This window comes from Symphalangus syndactylus, chromosome 3 (assembly GCF_028878055.3).
Source record: "Symphalangus syndactylus isolate Jambi chromosome 3, NHGRI_mSymSyn1-v2.1_pri, whole genome shotgun sequence".
Lineage (NCBI taxonomy): Eukaryota > Metazoa > Chordata > Mammalia > Primates > Hylobatidae > Symphalangus > Symphalangus syndactylus.
In genome coordinates, this window is record NC_072425.2 from 20,539,374 (window position 1) to 20,564,132 (window position 24,759).

The 24,759-nt window shown below is 54.0% G+C and overlaps 1 protein-coding gene across 6 annotated transcripts in view; it reads right to left on the bottom strand.

The window, feature by feature from the left end:
* NEK6 (NIMA related kinase 6) overlaps nucleotides 1-24,759 on the bottom strand; it is a 103,133-nt gene that overhangs the window by 38,102 nt on the left and 40,272 nt on the right. For all 6 annotated transcript variants that reach the window (XM_055271143.2, XM_055271140.2, XM_055271144.2 and 3 more), the window contains exons 2-4: nucleotides 18,785-18,903; nucleotides 8,214-8,354; nucleotides 6,872-6,934 (exon numbers count right to left, since the gene is read on the bottom strand). In XM_055271143.2, the coding sequence (XP_055127118.1) occupies nucleotides 6,872-6,934; nucleotides 8,214-8,354; nucleotides 18,785-18,903 (323 nt within the window). The remainder of the gene's footprint in view (nucleotides 1-6,871; nucleotides 6,935-8,213; nucleotides 8,355-18,784; nucleotides 18,904-24,759) is intronic.

The window sequence follows — 24,759 nt, forward strand, 5'->3', positions numbered from 1 at the left end:
GCTCATGCTGAGACCCTGCCTCTGTCCTTCGTACCACAGCCTGCATGTTTGCTGCAGTGCAGCATGGAGCTGGACAGAACGGTGCCCCCCTGGCTGGAAGTCAGCCCCTCCAGGCTAAGAGCAGCCCCTGGCATCTGTTCATAACAAAGCTGACTGTTTATATTCAAAGTGACTCCAGCATCTGGGAAAGCAGAGCGGATTCGAATATCCTGCCCTGGTGTGGGTGTGGTCAGCCTAGTCCAGACACCAGCCAACCACTAGAGGCCGATAGTGAGCACATTTCCCAAAAGGCCCAGAAGTGGCTGGGAGAAGGATGCACTGTGCCCATCCATGGATTCTAAAATGAGGGGAGCCTGGGCAGATGTTACAGAGCCACGCAAGCCCCTATTCATTCATTCATTCCCCAAGCCAGCCCCCCATGTGTGGGCCCTGGGGGCCAGAGCAGGCTCAGCCACTGGCCCCAGTTCCTCCCCATGTGTCTGTCCTCTCACCAGGTCCCTCCGAGAGACTGATCCCTCTCTGCTATGGCGCCCACTGCCTGTCCAAGTCCTCAAGTCCCTGATCTGGACCAAGGTCTGGCCCTGAGGTGGGTGTGCTGGCCCCTGCCTGCCCCTCAGCCAGCAGCGCTGTGGCTCAGTGAACATCCAGACACCACTCCGAGGACCCAGTCACCCTGCACAGCTCAGGACGCAGGTGCGGCACATTCAATCCTGGTTCCCAGGGGTGGCTGGGAGGGAGCCCTGTTGCCATCTTAGCAGCAGGCTCCCCTGTGGAAGCACCTTGGTCAGTAACAAATGTAGGTAATTTACACAGGGTGACTGGACTTCAGAAGGCGGCACACAAAGCAATCCTAAGCAAAAAGAACAAACCTGGAGGCATCACATTACTGGACTTCAAACTATACTACAAGGCTATGGTAACCAAAACAGCATGGTACTGGTACAAAAATAGATACACAGACCAATGGAACAGAATACAGAACCCAGAAATAAAGCAGCACACCTACAACCACCTGATCTTCAACAAAGTTGACAAAAATAAGCAATGGGGAAAGGATTCCCTACTCAATTAACTGGCTAGCTATATGCAGAAGAATGAAACAGAACCCCTACCTTTCACTATGTGTAAAAATTAACTCAAGATTGATTAAAGACTTAAATGTAAGATGTACCTTTCTCAGCATTAGCCTTGACAAAGAATTTATGATCAAGTCCTTAAAAACCATTGCAACAAAACCAAAAACTGACAAGCGGGACATAATTAAATGAAAGAGCTTCTGCATGGCAAAAGAAATGATCAACAGAGTAAACAGACAATTGACAGAATGGGAGAAAACATTCAGAAACTATGCATCTGACAAAGGATTAATGTCCAGAATCTATAAGGAACTTATATCAATAAGAACAAAACAAAACAAAACATTAAAAAGTGAGCAGAGGAGGCTGGGCATGGTGGCTTACGCCTGTAATCCCAGCACTTTGGGAGGCTGAGGTGGGCGGATCACTTGAGATCAGGAGTTCAAGACCAGCCTGGCCAACATGGCAAAACCCCATTTCTACTAAAAATACAAAAATTAGCCAGGCATGGTGGCGGGTGCCTGTAGTCACAGCTACTCGAGAGGTTGGGGCAGGAGAATCGCTTGAACCTGGGAGGTGGAGGTTGCAGTGAGCTGAGATTGCACCACTGCACTCCAGTTTGGGTGACAGAGCGAGATTCTGTCTAAAAAAATAAATAAATAAAAAATAAGTAAGTAGGCTAGGCACAGTGGCTCACGCCTGTAATCCTAGCACTTTGGGAGGCCAAGGTGGGCAGATCACCTGAGGTCAGGAGTTCAAGACCAGCCTGGCCAACATGGTGAAACTCCGTCTCTACTAAAATATAAAAATTAGCTGAGCATGATGGCAGATGCCTGTAATCCCAGCTACTCAGGAGGCTGAGACAGGAGAATCGCTTAAACCCGGGAGACGGTGGTTGCAGTGAGCCAAGATCATGCCACTGCACTCCAGCCTGGGTGGCTGAGCAAGACTCTGTCTCAAAATAAAAAATAAATAAATAAAAATAAAATAAAAAGTTTCGAACATGAACAGTGATTCTTCACAAGAAGACATACAAGCAACTAACAAACAGGAAAAAAATGCTCAACAACACTAATCATCAGAGAAATGTCAATCAAAACCACAACAGGCTGGGTGCAGGGACTCATGCCTATAATGCCAGCACTTCGCCAGGCTAAAGTGGGAGGACTGCTTGAGCCCAGGAGTTTGAGAACAGCCTGGGCGACAGAGTGAGACCTCGTCACTACAAAAAAAAATTAGCTGGGCTTCGTGGTGCAGGCCTGTAGCCCAAGCTACTTGGGCGGTTAAGGTGGGAAGATCACTTGATCCTGGGAGGTTGATGCTGCAGTGAGCCGTGATCACACCACTGCACTCCAGCTTAGATGACAGGGCGTGACCCAGTCTCAAAAAAAAAAAAATTACAATGAGATACCATTTCACACAAGTCAGAATGGCAATTATTACAAAGTCAAAAAAGAACAGATGTTGGTGAGGCTGCGAAGAAAAGGGAACACTTACATGCTGTTGGTAGGAATGTAAATTTGTTCAGACACCGTGGAACAAAGTTTGGAAATTTCTCAAGGAACTAAAAATAGAACTACCATTTGACCCAGCAATCCCACTACTGGGTATATACCCAAAGGAACATAAATGGTTCTACCAAAAAGACACATGGGCTTGTATGCTCATCACAGCGCTATTCATAATAGCAAAGACACCGAATCAATCTAGGTGCCCAGAAATGGTGGGCTGGATAAAGAAAATGTGGTACATGTATACCATGGAATATTATGCAGCCACAAAAAAGAATAAAAGTCATGTCCTTTGCAGCAACATGGATGCAGCAGGAGGCCATTATCCTAAGAGAATTAACACAGAAATACATCTATACTGCATGTTCTCACTTTTATAAGTGGGAGCTAAATCTTGGGTACACACGGACATAAAGATGGAAACAGCAGACACAGTGGGCTCTACAAGAGAGAGCGGGAGTGGGGCAAGAGCTGAAAAACTTCCTATTGGGTACGATGTTCGCTATCTGCGTGACGGCATCAGAAGCCCAAATCTCAGCATCACACAATATACTCTTGTAACAAACCTGCATGTGTACCCTCTGAATCTAAAATAAAAATGGAAATTTAGAAAAGAAAGTGGACCAGATGTGGTGGCTCATGTCTGTAATCCCAGCACTTTGGGAGGCCGAGGCGGGTGGATCACCTGAGGTCAGGCGTTCAAGACCAGCCTGGCCAACATGGTGAAACCCCGTCTCTACAAAAATACAAAAATTAGCCGGGTGTGGTGGTGCACACCTGTTATTCCAGCTACTCGGAGGGTGTAGTGAGCTGAGATCACACCACTGCACTCCAGCCTGAGTGACAGAGCGAGACCCTGTATCAAAAAAAAAAGAAAGGAAAAGAAAAGAAAAAGGAAAATCCTCTTGCCCAGATTTTGTGTTGAGAAGGCCGTCCTGCGTGAACGCTAGCCATCACATCACTGCCCTCAGCACACATCACGCTCCATAGACATGTTTTTCAGTTACCAAAAAAAGTGTCAAAGCAAGCGAATGGCAAGTTGAAGGTGCCTTCAAATCTCTAAGACACGACCTATGGCGTGGGCAAGCTGCTACTAGGATAAATGGGAACACCCTGCTCCTTCACCCTCCTCTTGAATTTCACCTCATTATGTCACCAGGAAATCTCACACCTTCTCAAGGAGGACTTCCCAAAAACTGCCCAGGTCATCAGCAGTCCAGGCATGACAGTTTCTCCAACAAGGGAGAAATGAGAGGGGTTGGGTAGGAAGTAAAGCCCCATCGAGGAGGCGCTGGTTCCTGGGGAGGGGAGGAGGGAGGCTCCTCCCCCATTTCCCTGCACGTCTGAGGGCAAGGGGTTAAGGAAGGGCTCCCTTAAATGCCCAGGCAGTCTACAGAGGCACAGGCAGAAAGGGGCTCCAGACGTCCATTGGGCTAAATCCCCAAGGTCCAGAGAGGGGAAGGGATCAGCCACAGATCCACAGCAAGCAGGGGCCGAGCTGAGTCTAGAACCTGGTCCACATGGAGTGCACTTCACAGCCTGTGGCCTCTTGGTGGGCCCAGGTGGGTCTGGAAGGGGACACACAAGGGCCAGGGACAGGGAAGGTGCTGCAAAGATGCAATGTGGTTGGGCTTCGTCTGGCTGTGGTGGTGGCCAGAGGGAAGGGAGGGAGAGCTGAGAGTAAGGGTCTCTGTCCTTTGAATCTCTGCCATCAGGGGCTCTGCTCCCAAGCTCCAGGCCCTCCCGGATGTAACACAGAGTGTCTGTCTATGATCTGTCTTCCCCACTGGGCTGCACCCTGGTGTCCAGCATTCAGTGGTGCTCAGAAATTGCACAGAATGAATGAACACACGCCTGCATTCCAACAGGACCCACCTTCTTGTCCCATGCTTGGCAGCTGCCGACCCCACCAGTCCCTGCACTTCAGAGGTTTTGGGTTTCGGTTCTTGGCATGAATGATATGATATGTCAACAGTCACCCCTCCGAGAACCATGTTTCCTTCTGTCTTGTAGGAAGCACCTCGTGCCCTGGCACATCCTGTTGACTTCCCGTGGGCAACCTGTGGAGTGGGACCCGTGTTCTGGAAGGTGGCTGGCGTTGGCGGGCAGAGGTGGTAACCATGATGACTGGGCCGCCTTGGGCAGCGAGCGTACCACGCACCAGCGCTGCCCTGAGCTCCTCAGACATGTTTCCTCACTGACTCCTCCAGCGTCCCTGTTGTCATCATGCCCCCTTTACAGATGAGGAAACTGAGGTCCTGAGAGGCCCATGCCCGGTCTGCAGCCACAGAGCTAGTAAGCGAGGGGTGTGTCCTCTGAAACCCAGGCTTGGCACCCTCGGCTGCACGGCAGCCCTGGAGAAGGGGCCAAATCCCCTCCGCAGCCAGGTGGGCTTACGCCAGGCTCAGGCTCCTGCAAGGCAGGGGCTGCGGTAGCACATCTGTGTGACCAGGGACCAGACCAGGCTGTGCTCAGCATGCTCACCTGTGGGTTCCTTCACTAGGGGAGAAGGGCACATGAGGTGGGGAGGGGGCAGTGGGTGATCAGGACAAACATTCCTCAGGGCTGGGTAAGTGGCAGCAAGCTGACCATTACTTAAACATTTCAACAATGTTTTCCAGGGATATTTTTTGACCTATAATAGTTAGTGGTAAGGACACCTCCTGCCTCCAGCCTTGACTCCATCACCCACTGAGGCGGGGGCCACCAGAGCAGGCACTCACAACTCACACCCAGCCATGGCCCCCCGGCTTGCAGCCACTTCAGGGGCTCCCCTTTTGTTCTGAGTATGTATCTGGCCCTGCTGCCATGTCCAGCCTTCTGTCTCCCCAACCTCCCATAATCCACGCTGCTGCGGTGCCTGGAAGCAGGCTCACTTCGGCCTTCCAGATTCTGGGATGGTGCCCTGGCCTCTGTGAGGCCTGCCCAGGAAGTGGGTTTCCCCGGGGCCCCTGGCCCACCAGTCAATCTGCATCACTCTGGAAGGTCACCATCTGCTTCCCACCTGCTTCCCCACCAGCCTGGAAGTCCCCAAGGGCAGGGCCAAGGTCTGAGAACACAGGGCAGGGTGTGACAGAATAACTGCTAATCTGAAATTCTGCAGCTGTGGTTTCGGCGGGCATCCCTGCCACCAGCAGTCCCACTTTGCTGGAAACTGCCGAGCAAATCTAATACGTTTCATGGGGGGCCGGGCACGGTAGCTCCCACCTGTAATCCCAGCACTTTGGGAGGCTGAGATGAGAGGATTGCTTGAGGCCTCAGGAGTTTGAGACCAGCCTGGGCAGTATAATGAGACCTCGTCACTACAAAAAATTAAAAATTTGGCCAGGCGTGGTGGCTCACGCCTGTAATCCCAGCACTTTGGGAGGCTGAGGTGGATGGATCACCTGAGGTCAGGAGTTCCAGACCAGGCTGGCCAACATGGTGAAACCCTGTCTCTACTAAAAATATGAAAATTAGCTGGGTGTGGTGGCGGGTGCCTATAATCCCAGGAGACTGAGACAGGAGAACTGCTTGAACCGAGAAGGTGGGGATTGCAGTGAGCAGAGATTGTGCCACTGCACTCCAGCCTGGGTAACAAGAGCGAAACTCTGTCTCAAAAAAAAAAAAAAAAAAAGAAATAAAATAAAAAATAAAAATCAGGTGTGGTGGCATGCACCTGTGGTCCTAGCTACTTGGGAGACTGAGGCGGGAGGATTGCTTGAGCCCAGGAGTTTGAGGCTGCAGTGAGCTATGATCCTGCCACTGCACTACAGTCCAGGCAACAGACTTTGCCTCTAAAAACACCACCACCACCACCACCACCACCAAAGAAAAACGCTGACAGGAGAGATGTAAAGAGGATGAGAAAGAGAAAAAGAGGGAGACAGACATGGAGAGAGAGGCAGAGCCAGACAAGCTGCAGTCTGGATGTGACCCCCACACTGAACTCCTCCCCTGGCCAAGCCTGGTCCATAGGCCACTGCGAGGCAGGGTCAGGGCTGCCCCGGGGGAACGGACTTCTATGCCGGGTACTGCCATGTACAAGCAGGAGGGGCGTGCAGCAAGGAGGAAAGTCTGCAGGCAGTGACCCCGAGGGCTGGGCAGAGTGATGAGGCAGGGGCCACTCCTGCCTGGCCACAAGAAAACTCACCAGCCGCTGCCCCCAGAAAGCCATTGTCTGTTAACTTAGCAGGGGCTGCAGATTCCTGGCACCCAAGGGCTGTGATGGACATGATGTGGCCCAGCCGGGGCCCCAGAACCTCCCCGAGGAGGTGAGGCTCCCGCTCGGCCCAGGGCGCTCACCTTCAAGAGGCCGATCTCCTTGACGCAGTCCTGCCTCGCCTTGGCGTCCATCATCTCAAAGATCTTGGGCGGGAGGAAAAAGAGAAATAGCGTGGTTACAATCTGTGTCCAGTGCCCCAAATGGGGCCACGGGGTCTGCTTTCCAGTCCTGGCTCTCCCACCTCCTCACCGAGGGACTCCGTGACCCCCCTGCACCCCCAGCCCCTGTAGGGCTTGCTCACTGTGGGTCCCCCCAGCACTGTCCCACCGCAAAACCCATCGTGGCACTAAAGAACCAAGACAGAGAGCCCAGGTGAGCCCCTCCCCAGAAGATGGAGAGAGAGGGCCGGGCACGGTGGCTCACACCTGTAATCCCAGCACTTTGGGAGGCTGAGGTGGGTGGATCACTTGAGGTCAGGAGTTCGAGACCAGTCTGGCCAACACGGTGAAACCCCGTCTCTACTAAAAATATAAAAATTAGCTGGGTGTGGTGGTGCATGCCTGTATTCCCAGCTACTCAAGAGACCTAGGCAGGAGAATCGCTGGAACCCGGGAGGCAGAGGTTGCAGTGAGCTGATCATGCCACTGCACTCCAGCCTGGGTGATAGACTGAGACTCTGTCTCAAAAAAAAAAAAAAAAAAGATCAAGAGAGAAACTGGTCCTTTTTTGGACAGAGGAGCCCGCCGCTCCTCCAGTGTCCTGAAGCTGCTGGTGTTCTCTCCCCATTTCCCCAACGCCATTCTCTCTCCCGGGCCTCCTCTGCCCAGGCTCTCAATCTTGTTCTTTAAGGACAAGTAAGCAAATCAAGGGGCTTGGGAAGCTTTGCTGCAGGATTTAAAGCCATTTCCTCCGGCAAAGCTGTTCAGACAAGTCCAGTGGCTCTCATGGACATGACTCCCGTCCTGACTTTGCCGCTTGACCTACTTCCTCCATTTAGGAGGGATGCAGAAGGCAGGAAGCCCAGAACTGTGGGGTGAGTGCAGGTGCAAGGACGGGTGGACGTGGTCTGAACCTCAGCTCCCCCGTGACTCACACCTGGGCCCTAGGGGGTTATGAGATTTTCCTCATCTGAGAGATGAAATGACAATCCCCACCCACGGTACTGTTGTCAGGCTCCATGTGCTCCTTGTATGACCCAGTACACAGCAGGCACTCAATGCATGCCTTTTTTCTTTTCCTTTGCAGTTCACAATGAACTTTCATCAACAGGAATCCATCTGGTTCTCTCTGTAACCCAGTGAGTTGGGTGCTGTTTCCCTCGTTCACAGAGGAGGGGAGAGAAGGGATTGGCCCAGGCACCCCGTCCAGATGCAGAGACCGCCTCCCGAGATGCAGGTTTGACCCCACGGGTCGTCGGCTCACCTGCACCTTCTTCAGAGCCACCGTCTTCCTGTCCAGCAGGCAGGTGGCCTTGTACACCTCGCTGAACTGTCCTCGGCCTATCTTCTTTTCGATCTGGAAGTCCGCCAGTGAGCAGCGAAAAGACAGGGTGTTGGGATGCCTCTGGAAGGGGGGACAGAGGGCCTCCATGAGCAGCCAGGCTGGAGCAGAGGCCTGGGGATGACCCCTAGAGCCCCTAAGGTGAAGGAGGGACTCTGCTGCCAACCCCGCTCTCGAAGCCTCCCAGGCGGCCCCCCGGGGGCTTTCTGCACAGGGTCCCCTGGGTCCCCTCAAGGACCCCCAGTGCAGGTGAAAAACTGAGGTTGTTCATGCTCCTCACTGCCCTCATCACCACCTTCATTATCTGACCGCTTGTTTGTTTGCTGTCTCTGAGTCCCATCCCCGGGGGCTAGCTCCGTGGGACCAGGGGCCTTGCCCATCTCATCCTCTCCTGAATCCTTGATGCCCAAATTGGGGTCCAGTAAGCTGGGTGCGGCTTAGGTCTCCCCAGCCCGCGGCCACCATGCAAAATGCCCCAGGTCATCATAAGAAATGGCAAGTTCCCTTCCTGGGGCAGCTGTTCCCCACCTCAGACAAGAAAACCCAGGTTAGTATTTGTAGCCTTGGCCAGGTGTGGTGTAATCCCAGCACTTTGGGAGCTGAGGCAGGCAGATCACTTGAGGTCAGGAGTTCGAGACCAGCCTGGCCAACATGGTGAAACCCCGTCTCCACTAAAAATATAAAAATTAGCTGGGTGTGGTGGCACATGCCTATAATTCCAGCTACTCAGGAGGCTGAGGCACGAGAATTGCTTGAACCCAGGAGGCAGAGGTTGCAGTGAGCAGAGATCATGCCACTGCATTCCAGCCTGGGTAATGGAGACTCTGTCCCCGACTCAAAAAAATGCGTAAGGCTCAACCTTACACTCTGGGCCCATCCTTTAGATAAACTGCCTTTTTTAGGGTGTCGTGAAGAAATCAGAGCTCCACAAAGACTCTGCAGGGGCCAGCGTTGGAACACATGATCCTGCGCTAGGACCTGCCCAGGGATGAAGCCTCCAGGTGAGGCCACAGCGGCCAGGAGGGCCCCAGGACACCTGTGCAGTGAGCTCTCAGGAAAAGGCAGGAGGGGGCGCCAACACTGGGCCACGGAAGGAGGAGACAGACAAGGGTAGAGGATGCCACATCTCTGGCCTGCCCTATGGTGAGATGGGCCTGGCTGTGTCTCCATTTGCCCGATGAGGAAACTGAGGCCCAGAGGGGCCAGCCATGCCCACATCACCCGGCTCCATGCCACCGCCCCCACTGAAGCAGGAACAAGCAGTTCAACTTTCTAGCATGAAATGGGTCTTTGGTGAGGGTCACACTGAGCTGGGCATTGCACCGGGGCGTCTGTAGGAGTCAGCACCCTGGCGGAAGGCATCAAGACCAAACCGAGAACTACAGGACTGGCCCTTCTGACAACTGCTTCCCCGCCTGGAAACACCAGGAACTGCTGGCCGGACCAGCTGAGTCTCCGCCTGAGATGGCTGCGGAGCAGGGGCACGTCTCCTGGGCAGGTCTAAGCTGGGTCCATCGACTTCTCCTCTGTCCTTCACCCAGAGTGCCTGAGGGGAACCTGGTTATGTGGTGACCCCTACTCTGGGACCCTGAATCATGACTTAATGAATAATAGAAACTCACTAGAAAAGCAGGGAAAAAAGTAAAGTGAAAATGTCTCTTCCAGGCCAGGCACGGTGGCTCACGCCTATAATCCCAGCACTTTGGGAGACTGGGGGAGGGGGTGCGCGGATCGCTTAAGGTCAGGAGTTTGAGACCAGCCTGGCCAAAAAATTTTTGTAAAAATACAGAAATTAGCTGGGTGTGGTGGTGCATGCCTGTAAATCCCAGCCACTTGGGAGGCTGAGGCAGGAGAATTGCTTGAACCTGAGAGGCAGAGGTTGCAGTTGGCCGAGATCGTGCTACTGCACTCCAGCCTGGGTGACAGTGAGACTCCATCTCAAAAAAAAAAAAAAAAAAAAGAAAATGTCTCTTCCAGATTTGGCTGAAGGAACTCTACAGAACTCCCTCCTGTGGGAGCGAGTGATGGGAGTCCAGGCCTCACAGCACACAGCAAGGTGAGGGCTGGGCCAACCTTGACTTTGAAGCCTCCAGGCCTAATTACCTCTCATCGTGGGTCCTGCTGGGGGACCCGATCTGGAGGGCTGCTGGAGGAGGAAGGTGATGATTTTATCCACCACGTGCCAATGTCTGTCGGGTAAATACACCCGTACACGGAGCACCCACCTAAGAAGAGCAGGCATCCCGAGTGCCTACTGCATGCTGTGCTCTGTGCAGACACCACCCACGCGCCCACTCTTTGGGTCCTCAGAACAGCCCTGTGAGTGGGCGTCACTGCTGTCCCCATTTCAGGAATCTGAGGCTTGGAGGGGTAGCAGTGACCTGTTCTGATCAGGCAGCAAAGAACAGCAGAGCTGGGGTGTGAGCCCAGGACTGGGGACTGTGATGCCCAAGCCCTTGCTCCATATTGGGTGGGCTTTCAGCTCAGATCCCTCCTCGGCTTTTCGCTCAAGACCCCCTGACCAGCCAGGCCTGCCACTTCCTGCTCCAGCCTCCATTCTTTCAGTCACCTGAGCCCTGCCCCAGGCCCCGCCACCGGCCTCTTCAAAAGGGGGCCCCTGTCTAGTCCCCTCCATGTCCTCTGCACTGAGGCTCTGACCCTGCCCAGAGCAACTGCTTGGAGCATGTTTGTGGAATGACACATGGAATGTGCCTGACACAACCTGGCGCACAGTGGGACTCTGTGACTCAGACGCCGTCACCTCTAGGAATGCAGCTGAAATCACATACCCTCATAAACAGCCAGGGCGGCTTTCTGAGCACTTAGAGGAATTGCACGTACTCGTAAAAATAACCATGAGGTGTTGTACACTAGACGCCTACTATGTGCCAGTTTCCAGCTGCTTAGACAACTCTATGTCTCCAAACTCCTAACAGCTTCGTGAAGCACGGGTTATGAATCCCATCTCGCAAATCAGGAAACAGGCTAGAACTCCCTGTCAGATCTAGAGCCAGCTGCACTGCTGGTGATGGGGGTGGGCTCCCTCCCCTCTTGGGCCTCAGTTTCCCCCAGGCACAGTGAAGGGTTTGGAGGAAGTGATCCCTGAGGGTCTTTGTCCTGGGAAGACCGGGCTTCTCACTGTGACTAGTGGGAGTCTGGCTGGTGTTCCCAACACTGCCTGTCCTGGGAGGCTATACTGTGCAGCTCCACAGTGGGGCTGAAGCTCCTGGTAGTTGCGGGTGGAGGTGGCTGGGGCTCCAGCTGCTCACATGCATATGGATGACCCAGATTTGCATTTCTTGTCACAGTCCATTCGACCCAATTAGAGGCCAGCTCCTCTGGTAGGGCAGCTTCCTAGACAGCAGCACGTGTGCTGGGGACATGGTCCAGCAGGCTCTGGGGCACCACTGCACTCCCAGGGCTGCCATGGGATGCTGTCCCCAGGGTGGCCTCTGCTCAGGTGTGGGGCACCTTGAGACACCAGGCTCCTGGGGGCAGCTGCCTGGGCCAGCAGAGTCCTGGCCTTGGTGCATCTGGGGGCTCTCAACAGAAGGGGAAGGGTGAACTGTGTCTTTGGCCTGGAAGGCCTGGCTGCTCTCTGTCGCCACCTCCAAGACCTCCCTCCCCTCCTGGGTCAGCTCCCTGCAAGTTCCACTTTTGCCCCTGCAGCCAAGCGACCCTGGGCTGGTCGTCCACACATAGGCACAGTAACACTGGCTCCAGGATTTCTCTGAGGACTCTGGGAGATGATGTTGGTGATAAGTGTCTGTGTGGCTCTAAACCGCAAGACAGGCACGGGGCGGGGCTGGCCCCAGAACAGTGCGCCCAGGGTGGCCCCAAATGTGATCACTGCTGACTAATGACCGACCACCCCGATGGCCTTCCAGAAAACTGGTTTCTTTTTTTTTTTTTTTTTTGAGACAGAGTTTTGCTCTTGTCGCCCAGGCTGGAGTGCTGTGGTGCGATCTTGGCTCATTGCAATCTCCGCCTCCCGGGTTCAAGCGATTCTCCTGCCTCAGCCTCCCGAGTAGCTGGGGTTACAGGTGCCCACCACCACACCTGGCTAAATTTTTGTATTTTTAGTAGAGATGGGGTTTCACCATGTTGGCCAGGCTGGTCTTGAATGCCTGACCTCAGGTGATCCACCTGCCTCGGCCTTCCAAAGTGCTGGGATTACAGGCGTGAGCCACCGCACCCAGCCCAGAAAACTGTTTTCTGTTGCTCACTGTCCCTGCTCTGTGTGAAACCCCGTTCTGTCTCCTGGGGAAAATAACACCCCTAACCCCACCCCAGGGCACAAGTTGGCAGAGGGGTAACCACTGCTCTGGCTCTGATGTTGAGACTCCAATGCTGGGGCCTGGAGGCTGGGGCTCAAACCTCAATTCTGCCACTTCTCGGCTATGGGCCTTGGGCAAGCCCTCTGGGCCTCAGTTTCCTCTTTGGAAACTGAGGAGATCATAACAGTACCACCTTCAGGGGGCTGCTGGGGGTTAAATGGATGAGCGAATGCAAGCCCTTGGAAGAGGACCTAGCACTAGGTGCTGGGACATGTCATTCTCCAGTTGTTGTGGTGACAGTGATTGTGCTGTTATCTGTCGAACGGGCCTAGTGGTGGCACCTGCTTCCCCAGGGGCTGGGACGGCCTGAGCAGTGGACAAGCCCAGGGGGTTCTTGGCTGTTGATATCATCACCCTGCCGTTCCCACCCCTCGGTGGCTGGCAGTAACCTTGGGGACTGCAATGAGGCGGTGGGGCTGACGTGCACCTGCGAGCAGGTAAGAGACACAACCTTGCATCTTTGTCACCCAGGACCATTTGTCAAGGGACCATGCTAGGCAAGAGCTGCCCTCAGCCTCCCTTCCAGGGCTGCGCTGTGGGGCAACACCATAGGAGGCCACCTCTGACTCCTCGGGCCCCTCTGCCAGGGCACTCAGCTCTCCCCAAAGGCAGAGGAGACGGATAGAGGGGCTGGGGGACAGGGAGGCTGACCCTGTGGCATCACCACTCGCTGTGCTGCCTGTCACCGTAGGCACGAGAGAGGAGGCCTGAGCTGCATGGGGCAGGCACATGGGATTTGAGAGGAGGAGGGTGGAGGAACCGCTGGAACAAGGGCCCTGGGGAGCAGCAGGAAACTGGCGAGCAGGAGCCAATGAGACGGCCGAGGTCCCTAAGCCACCACCATCCCAATCCCACCTCCCAAGAAATGTCGCTGGCTTTCTCAGGAAGAGGCAGCGCATGACTGGGGGGTGGGGAGGATGTCTCAGACCACTATAGCTACCCCCACCCGGAAAGCTCTGAGAAACCCATGCTCTCTTCTCCAAGTCAGATCAAATTAGGCCACAAACACCCCCCACCCTGCGCTAATTTGAGTTTAAAATGTTTGAACCACAATCAGCCTCAGCCATAGACAAATCTTTTTTTTTTTAAACAGGAGCATAAAATTACATGCTAAAAGAATAAAAATGCATTCGCCCAATTAATTTTCTGAAATCTCATTAAAAAATTTAGCCTGACTAAGTCAGACTTCTGACCTGAATTTTAATCATCTTTACACTGGATGGGTCTTTTTTCCCTGATATTTGCAATGCATCATTAATTTTAAGGCAACCGTTTCTATGATTTTAAAAAGCACACTTCATCAGGATGACATTTCTTATAAACGAATTTCACCTTTAAAGACATCTGACACCGTGGGTAGGGAACCTCTAATGGATTTGGTAGATGTGTATATAGCGATATACTTTAAATCTGTGTTGCACAAAAGGGCACGATTTACAAAGAGTCCACATTGTCAGACTTCTTCTGAGGCCAGCCCAGCTCAGCTCCTCACGATCTGGCTAACTTCAGACCCAAAGCCAATCTTCCCTTTCGAAGACCTAGCTGCCCAAAGGGGCACTGTGGGGTCCCACGGGCCTGGACCCAATCCCAACTCTGCCCCTTGACGGTGTGATGGCAGATTATGACATCAGCTTCCTTCCTTGCACAATGGAGCACTGAGTAAGCAACTCCTCTGAGTCAGCAGGAGTACTAAGTGAGATGAGTCCAGGCACTGGGCTGTTTGTACAAACACCACCATTACTGGCTCAGCTAAGACGTCTGCACTGCACTCTGTGGGCCACTGGCTCATGAGATCAGTGAGCCAATGCCCATCACATGGAAGACTCCTAATAATAAAACCCAAAACGATCTAAATCATTGTGGCTCCCCCAGGACAATTCTCATTAACAGAGTCTGGAAAAGGCTAAGCTTAAACATACGAAAGATGATCTGGAACCAGCTCCGACGACTCACAAGCAGAGACATAAAGGGCGAAACCACAAAGAGATCCAACTGCCACTCCTGACACCCCCTCTCCCTCATCCCTTCCACTACCAAGTGCGGCTGCTTTCCCCTGGAAGTCTCTGGAACCCTCTCTCCCCATGTCCAGCCCCCAGTGCTGTAGCCTCATGAGGCATCATCTTGCCTGGTGAAGAAGGGGCCTCCTCACCTCCCTATTTTCACCTTCCCTGAGCCTTGAGCACCAGCCACCAGTGATCTATCTAGAACCCAACGCAAGTACCCCCTTGCCACCTGAAAACCCATAATGGGCTCCTCATTTGCTACAGATTCAATTTCACATGAGATAGTATGGATTTGAGACCTTCATAAACACCATACATTCTTTTACCTTCTCTAAGCATAGGTATTTCAACACCTTCTCTAACCTGATTGGCCATGCACCTTCAGGTCTGGGGCCACTCCCTGTCCCACCCCAAATTCCTGATCATCCATCTAGCAGACTGGCCTTCTCATTCTCTGGGCTCTCCCAGCATCTGTCCATCCCTCCCAGGGAGCGTCCACCTCTCTGCAACGCGCAGAGCTTCTCAGCAGACTGGAAGCCTCCCAAAGGCAGGCACTGGGCACTTCCCATGGCACAAAAAAAAAAAACAAAAAACAGTTGCTGAATTGACAACAGTTAGCAGACACTGAATTTCCTTTCTTTGTCTCTTTTTTTTGAGATGGAATCTCACTCTGTTGCCCAGGCTGGAGTGCAGTGGTGCAATCTCGGCTCACTGCAACCTCTGCCTCCTGGGTTGAAGTGATTCTCATGCCTCGGCCTCCCGAATAGCTGAGATTACAGGTGAACACCACCACGCCCAGATAATTTTTATATTTTTAGTAGAGACAGGGTTTCACCATGTTGCCCAGGCTGGTCTTGAACTCCAGACCTCACGTGATCCATCCACCTTGGCCTCCCAAAGTGCAGGGATTACAGGCGGGAGCCACTGTGCCCGGCCCACTAACTGAATTTTAATAGCCATTGATATTTGGTCATTAAACCTTAACCAACTAGCATCACTGCTTTGGGAAGATTCTGATAAAGATTTTGGCCTGTGCAATGCACGCCTAGAAAGAGCTGACCACATCCCCTGCAAAGTTCTCTCGGGAGAGCACCCAAATATAACTGAACTTGGCACAACCCAACTGGCTTTGCAAAGACTTTCCAGATGGAAGACACATTAGCCGGGGCTTTCTCAGGCAAGAATACCTTTCCCCTTCTTGGAAATTCACGTGGTTCTTAGTGTGTCGGGTGAGGCTTACGCTTCATTCCCAATGAAAGCTCTCTGCAGCACATTGGTGAAATTTAAAAAGCATGAGGCATTTTAAGCTTCTTTCCTCAATTCCATTCATTCATTCATTAGAAACCTCTATAGAAGCAAGCATGTTCAGCTTTCCTAAGTATATATGAATTTCATATATGGTTCTGCCGCGTTCAGCAAATATTTTTCCGTGTGCTGCTGGCTCTCAAGGCTAGAAAGCTTCCTGAAATGAACAAGCCACTAGCCTTAGGCATAGAAGGTTAACAAAAACCGCAGTTCGGGTGTTTGCAGTTTCTTTCTTTCTACACCGAGGGTATTATCGAGCTTGGAGGTCTTTAGCTAGGAAAACAGAAATGGTTTTTAAAATATAAGATCCATGACATACCATTTCCTCAATACCCACGATGTGAGGTGCTGTGTTGGATGTTTACAGTAACTATCTCACTTAGTCTTCAAAGCCGCCTCATGAGGGAGGCAGCATTACTATCCCATTTTATAGATGAGGAAACTGAGGCTCAGAGAGGTCGCTTTCCCAGTCTCACCCAGCTAGTGAGGGACGGAGAGCTGGGTGCGGAACCAGCCTGGCCCACATCAAAGCATGCTTAGCCTGGGTCCTTCCTCTGAGGATGGTTTCAGGGAAGCAGCGGTGCCTCCTGCTATCAGGGAAAATGCCTGGCCCATTAATTCAAGGTGTTTCTATGTCCTGAAAGAGGCGAGACATGGCCGGGATGTCTCCCCAGACAGTGTTTAAATCCCCAAGGCTTCAGGAGCCGAGGAGAAAGTCCTCCATTCCCATCCCAACCTGCAGCCGGCGCGGCACACGGGCGGCCTTGCGCCCCCATTCTGCAAACCCAGCCAGATGCTGGTGGGACTGGGGGCATCGTTGCCCGACAGCCGCTGCCCAGAGCAGCCCAGCTCCGCGTAATCGTAACTAATTACACTTAACTATGTCATTACCCTCTCCAACATGTGCGACGAGACATCGTGAACGCTGCCACCGCAGCCCACCGCCTCTTCGCCTTGTTCGTGAAATAATTACGGGGCCCTCTCCTCTGCCAAATGAGGTTGTAATTAACCCTAATTGCTCAAAATGCAACTGGCTAATTCTGGGAGATTAATCAAGGGGGATTCAATTGTTAGTGAATGACTTAATATGACAAATTGCTACATTACCCGAGGAGACCCTGCTGCCTCCAGCCATCAGCACCATGTCCTGGTGGACTCTGGACCCACAGTGTCCTGGGGCTTCCCAGCTTTCTGGGATCTGCCTCCCCAAATTCTACCTAGGAAATGGGCCCCTGCATGAGTACAAATAGCATAGATGCCCCATGGACCCTCTGCACGCTTGTGTGTATGCATATACACACACCCCCACCAGATACGCCACAAACGCAGTGTCCACTAGCTCACGTGTCGCCTCTGTGTCAATCTGCAGCATCACTGCCCTCCTTGGGCTGATGCAGCTGTCCACCAGGGAGCACTGCTTGGTGATAATGCAAGCACAGGAGAAGGACTTCAGACCTACCTGCCTCCTTAGCCCAGAAGCTTTGTGCAGTGCATAACCTGTACAACTGTACATGGTGACCTTGCCATTGAGGTCAAACATCAGCCAATCTGAAGTCTTCCAAGAGGGATTAGGCAGTTAGAAGCTGTGAGCAAGCCCTCCATGGCTCAGGAGGGTGGCTATCTCTGATACTCCGCTGAATTTAGGTCTCACATCCTTTGGACAAAAAGCCAATACCACATAAGAGAACTTTTCATCATTCTAAGCTGGCCACAGGACCCTACAGGATCTGGCTCTGCTCAACCTGCCCAGACAAGCTCTCTGTCCCCTCCAGGCCTTTGCATGCCACTTCCATGAGGAAGCCTCTCTGGCCCCAGATCAGGTGCCTTGCTGGGCTCCCTAGGCCCGCAAGGTTCTTCTGCTCAGTTCCTTATCTTTCTCTCCCATGAGGCTGTGTGCTCCCTAAGAGCGGACCTGAGTGTGTCTTGCACACAGCCCCGTCCCACGTGGGTACACCACACACACATCCACAGTTCCTGAACTCAGCGAGCATGCAGGGCCCCTCTGTGCCCGGTGTGGGATTGTCCCACCAGCAAAGCCCCGCTCCAGGGGAGCTGTCTAGAAAGTGAGGCAGACCCAGGAACTAGTGCCCCAGTGAGATGTGATCACGGGCATCGCCCAGGTGTGTGGACACAGGTGTGCGGGCAGCCCAGTGCAGACAGCAGGGTGGAAGTGGAGGTCTCCCCAGAGGGAGCAGCATTTGCACTGACTTGGAAGAGGGGTCAGAGAGGGCGTGCCAGGCCCAGGCAGCATGGGGTGCACAAGGCAGTTCAGAAACCTAGAAGTCACCTTCAGAAAAGCTCCTGAAGGCTGCCTGGCTCTCCAAGGTATCTACAGAGAGCGTGAGGCAGGCGTTAAGAAGCCAGTGTTCTCCCAAACTCTGCTGGTTCTAGAAGAGACTGAAGGGGGCTGAAACACAGTTAAGATCAAAATGGGAGGCAATGTTGGCTCACTGTAAGAAAGAATTTTCTGACCCCACAGTACAGTCAGCCCATTCCTCTGAGTCCCTCGCTGTTCTCAGGGCCTCCACAGCACCCTCTGTACCCTTCCAACCATGCTGATCCCTGAGATAAAGCTGTTCCATCCACTTGGAACACTCCAGGGGCAGGATCAGGGTCCAGGGTCCCAGCCTAGAGTTTGGCAGAGGAGGCTTCTCTGAGTATTACTGAATTCAATGATGAGCTCACTAGATTTGGTAGTGAGCTCCCCATCACTGCGAGCATTCAAGAAGAGGTTCTGTTTCAGGGAGCTGAAGGGTTTCCACCAGTAGGAGTTTGGACAAAGGAGGCTCAGGGATCTATATTCCTTGGGAACTCTTCAGTGTGCTGCAGACAAAGGTAAGGGGCTTACCTGTGGGTCAGGAGGATGCACAGGCCCCAGGGTGTGGCAGAGGTTGTTGGAACTCCCTCCATGGGGCATGTGGCCGGGCTGTCCTGCCATCCTGCATGCCAGCCTCACGAGGGCACGAGCTGCAACAGAAAACAGCAGCTTGTTCACTTTCTCTTTGAGACCCTCAGAAGGAGGAGGGACTTCCGCTCATCCCATTTTACAGATGCGTGAGCTGAGGTGCAAAGCCGTTCAGTAATTTGCCCACAGTCACCCAGCTCTGAAGTGGCAGGCTACAACTTGACACCCCCGGTGACACAGTCTCCTTCTCTTAGACTGTCCTAAGTCACTAGGATTATCCCCACTGGAAGAGGCTCCAGGCACAGAAACGTCCATCAGCAGCCCCCAAGGCCAGGAAGGAAGACACCGGATTCAACCCCATATTTGCTGGAGTTCAAAGGCTTGTTCTTTCCACAGCACTGCCCCTGCTTCTTGGGGAGCAGTTCTGTACCCCTATCCCCCATTGTTACCCCCCACCTATACCCATGCTGGCAGCCTGGGTGCTCAGAAGAGAAAGGCCTGGGTCAGGCTGCAGACAGCTGTTGTGGAAAGGAACCTACGTCCTTGTCCTGGCTGGGCCCTGGTGCACCACACGTGTGACACAGGGAAGGCCAGGGCCAAGAGGTCCTGTTTGCCGTCCTACTTAGACCTCTGTGCAAAGGAACAGCCCCCCTCAGCCTCCAAGGCTTGGGCTGCCCTGGGAGAGTCAGAGATGCTGGTCATAGGTAGTCACAGCAGCCACATGTCCCTGGTTAAGCATCCACTATGTGTCCAGTCCTGAGCTCAAGGCCATCTGAGCATCTCCCCCAGTATTTTAGCCTCCGGCCTCCCCCATCAGACAAGTGCTTCTGGGGCAGGGTCTGAGGTTATGTGCACAGAAGCTGCGTGACCCAGCCACCGGGATGCTTCCTGATGCCAGGGGAAAAGCCCTCCTCCTCCCGGGGAGGAGAGACCTGCGCTCGCCCCACAAGCATTTCTGCAGCACCTCCTGCGTGGCAGGGCTCCCACGTGGTGTGCATGGAAGGGACTAGATCACGCACGTGATGGGGCCCCTGTTTCTGGCCGCTGCTCCTTTTCCCAGACAAGCCCTGGATGTCCCGAGGGGCACCTCTCGTGTGACAACATGCTAGGCAGAACCCCTTGAGGCCTGGCCTAGGCTCCTGGAGCAGTTCAGCTGTACCCCTGGAGAGCCAGAAGTCCTGAGGAATGGAGGGCCCCCCTGCAGTGGCCCTTATTCAACAGCTGAGGGGGTGAGGATGAAAGCCAGTCCCCTGTCTCAGCTCGGGGCCCTCCGAGATGTGACTCGCACCCCAGAGCCCCCGGCGCGGTCAGCGGGTTTTGTCTCAGAAGGAACCTTTGGTCCGTCTCCTGCCCATTCCTGGCCTTGCCCTCCCTCCTCCCTGAGTGGTTCCCCCAGGGGCACTTCATAAATCCCATGCCTACATATCCCCATCTCAGGTTTGGCTTCTGGAGGACCCAGCCAAAGATGTCATCTCTCTCCAGACAGACCCCTCCTCCTGCTGTCTCACCTGGTCACCTATGCCCCAGTCAAATTCCAAACCAAGAGTCTTCCCCCGGTCTGCTGGGCCAGCAGACCTGCCACTCCCTCCCAGGTAGACCCACGCCCCCATTAACAAGAGGGTGTTCCAGGAGGTGGGAAAGGCATCAACACCCGCCGGGCTGTCACAGCCAGCTCCTAGAGGTCCGGTCACTGTGTCTCAGGGTGCAAGTCACTCTTCCTTCCTCCCCACTGTAGTCGGTTTCCAGCTACAGTGGTTGGCCGACCAGACCTCTCGGGCTCCAGGGATGTCTGTGACACCCTTTGACATGTCAAAGGATGTCCACCAAACCCTAATTCGCCTGCTGAGCTTGGCCTCCCAAGTTGTGCCCTCAAAGGCACCCTGAGGCTCCCCAGAACTTGCAGGCTGGCTCCCAGCACCCTTCTCCCTCTGTGTCCTTAGGGCGGCCCAGCTCCCCTCCCTGCCCCACACCTTCCACAGACTGTTCTGGGGTAAACCTGCTCTCTCAAGATAGATGACAGGACGTGAGACTACAGGGAAGCGGATGGTATGGACTGCAGAACACGCCCAACTCAGGGTCAGGGGGGCCCTTGCTGGCTGCAAGTCCTGCCAAGCCTGGCTCATGCAGTCTCCTGCTTGGGAAGCTGCAGAAAACCAACTTTGACCCACAGACTTGGCCATTTGATGTGGTTCATCCTAGTGTGGAAAGATCAATCAGTACGTCTCTTGCTGTCTTTTTAGTCTATGCACACAGAGCACTGTCAGATCAGTGTCACATGGAGGGGCATTATGGGTGCACCTGCCTCTTCCCTCCTCACCCCTGCCTCTGCCTCAGCGCAGGCCTCATCTCCCCACCTGGGTCTCCCAGCGCTCAGTGCTCTCCCTGCCAAGCCCTCAAATGCAGATGGGACCGTGGCACCCTCAGTGTCTCCACCATTTGTGCCGAGTTCCTGCACTGGAGCGCAGGTGACATCCCCAGGTGACACAGTGGAAGACCCAGGGTATGAAGAGCCCCAGGATAAACAGATAAACATGAGCACCCTTCCCAGGCGTCTTTGTTAGGGGGGAATATGAGAGGGAGCAGAATGTAAAATGCGCATGAATTTGAAGATAAAACCGAGCCTCCTGCAGGCTCTGCAGCTGCTTCGGGCTGTACCCCCAGAACCTCCCGGGGTGACATGTTCACCGTCCTCTGCCCTTAGGGAGACCTCTAGGGAAAGAGTGGATAACTGTCTTCAGTGAGAAGGTTCCATCTTTATCTCAGAAGGCACCAGGCTCGGCCCACAGGTCACCCCTGCGAGACCCATGCACACATCGGCTTACTTGCCCACCTGCCCCGGGGCCTTCCATGTACTGGAAACTGTGACAGTGGAATCCCAACCCTGTCACTCACCAGCTGAGACCTTGGGCAAATCCCACTGGGGAGGAGCCTAGCAGGTGCTTGGGAATGTCATTCCTGCCCTCCCAACATGGCGCTGACCACATTCTCCAACAGCTGCGGCCAGAGGCCATGGTCTGCACACTCTCAGGAGCTCACCTGTGGCCTCACATGGGCAGGGCTCCAGGAACAGTGCAAGGGGGACCGGGAGTAAGAGCTAATAATTGCAGGGCCCTGATCATGCTGGGCCCTGCCCTACACTCTTCACCTCTATTAGCCCATCTCATTTTGTCAACAACCCCATGAGGTAAGGTCTATTATGGTCCCATTTCACAGATGAGAAAACTGAAGCACGAAGAGGTTAAGAGATTTGCCCGGGTCCCATGGATCACAGACAAAAGGAGCCAGGACTTGAACCAACAACTGCATATTTGTCCAAAACTACGGCACTGCACTCCCCACAGGTTCTTACGCGGCAACATCATCATCTTTCCAGCTGGCTCCACCCAGAATGGGGCTGTGCAGCTGATGCACAGGGGTGATCTCAGGGCTGGCGGACCACAAGGGCCCATTTCCTCCACAGGGTCCCCAGGGGCAGGAGCCCCTGGAGACTCTGCCCCACTGACCACAGCAAGCTGATGCAGCACCACCATCTACACTGCCTTTGCTGCCAAACCCCAGTCATTACGAGCTGCTCTGTCCAGAACCTAATGGAACCTGCGGCACCGTTAGCCTCCAGGGAGGGGCCTGCGGGTGTTGATGTTCCTTGTTCTAGGAAAGCAGCAGCCACGGAGGACTCTGCAAACCTCTGCCCACCGAGAGCCAGAGAGGGTCCCTGCTGAGGGGAAGGAGGCGGGGAGGCGCGGGGAGAAGGAGGAAGGGAGAAAGGAAGGGATGAGGGTTCATGTGGGCCAGGTCTTTCCCATTCATCCTCGGGGCTGTTGGTAGACCCATTTTATAGATGGGGAAACCGAGGCTCAGAGGAAAAGAGGCTCGATGCCATTAGGCTAATAAGCTGCAGAGAAAGGATTCAAATCCAGATCTCAGTGACTCTAAAATCCCTCTTTGTTCCAAGGAATCCACTGCCTCTTGGGGCTCTCCATGGGTATTGGATTTTAGGGCATTTTGTTCTACTGGTCCACACCCCAACAGAAACCCAAGCCCTTTGCTCCAGAAGTTCCTGCCAGAAACTGCTTCTTACGGGGTTCAGATGCAGAAAGACCAAGGCAAAGGGGACGTGGAAGGACCAGCCACAGGGAGCAGGGAAAAGACCCTTAGCACATGCGTGCAGGCACCTCTGGGTAACAATGGGGACTGCCCGTCCCCGGGATCCCGCGGCTCCTGCCAAGTTGCAGAACAATGAGGTAGTGGCTGCCAAGCCCAAGTCAGGGGCCAAAAATCCATGGAATGCAAGACCCAGAGCCGCAGGCCACACTGAACACCACCTCAAAGAGGGCTTTTCTTCTGCCTCAAGCAAGCAAGGGCCCTACATTTGCAAGGCACTGTGGATGGCTGCACAGAGAGGCTTCCCAGCTCAGGTTCCTGGCTTTGAACAACAATAGGCTGCTGCGTGCTGTGTGTCCCCAGGCACCGAGGGACCAGATTGGGAGGAGCCTCAGAGTTCAGTGAGGCCGGCGGGGAGCCGGGGAGCTGGACTGCGGCAGTCCAGGTTTCATCTAACCATGCTGCGTCTCAGTTTCTTCACCTGGAAAATGGGCTAACAGTCAGATCTTCCTCTTAGGGTCACTGTAAACTCCTTAGCACAGAGCCTGGCACATGGGAAGGGACCTCTGAGGCTTTAGCTATGAGGCTATTTAGCTATTGAAGCTAACCCTCGCTGTACAATGGAGGAGTGATCACCTCCATACGACAGACACGGGGCCTGAGGCAGGGACTTGTCCCGGGTCATCCCTGCCCCAGGTAACACAGCTGGTAAGTGACACAGCTGGGGCTGTTGGACCCAAGATCGCTGCTCTATGTCCTATGCTGTATGGCCTCTTTAGGACTGCTCTGGAGCAAATGTCTTCATCATCTACGTGAGCCGTGGCTGCCTCTGCAAAGCCAGCTGCTGTGCCGCACCCTGCCTGGCCATGGATGAGGCTCTCACGAACGTGGGCTGTGACCCTAGGGAGACATGAGTGCTTGGGTTTAATCCAGGCATCTGCTGGAAGGGATCGGCTGCTGTAATGGGCTGGCTCTGAGGTTCCAAGTGGCCTTTCTGACCAAGGCTGTCATGCGGCCCTTGCCTCTGAATTTTTGGAAACTTCACCTAGGGGGAAGTCCCTCCTGTGCCTCCTGTCAAATGCCACACTTCATGGAGACTGGTGGCTCATCGTGGCCTGGCCAGTGAAGCATGACCTCAGACACTAGGAGGGCTCTGTCCAAGAACCCTGCTTGGAGCAGGTCTGGGGGCATGAGCTTGCAAGGGTCCATGTGTACTGGAGTCCATGGAAGTGCATTCATATACTGGATCTTACACCTCTCCTTGCTCTGAACCCCGGAGGTGGTAACAGTGTGTGTCCTGCCTGCCTCTTCTGCTCCTGTGTGTGCACGTGCACAGGCATGGTCAGGGGTCATCTAATGTCCACCAGGCTCGTTCTTTCTCATTCTGTCCACTGAAGCAGAGGGTAGAGGTGGCAAAGGCAGTTGTGGCTCCCAGATTGACAGCTGTTGCCAAGCCCAGGGAGAACCACACTCCTGGCCTTGGAGGTCAGCCTTGGCCAGACACTGTACTCCCCCGCAGTTTCCCTGAGCAAGGCCCCTCCTCTGTCCCTCCAGCCGAGGGGACAGCTTCACAGGTTGTTTTCCCTAAAGCAGGAAGCCGTCCCCGTGGCTTCACACTCAGGCACACACAGGTTTCTCTCTACCCCGAGAGAATGGTACTGGCAGCACCAGTGCCAGCACCAGGGGCGATGTCTGTTGGTCCAGCTGGCTCCTGGTGGTGGGAGCCTAGGATGGATGCCCACTGCCTGGGGCCTTCAGCCAGCCTGCAGAGGCTCCACTGCCCGACACATGCCCCAGGGGGCTGGAGATCGGAGGCC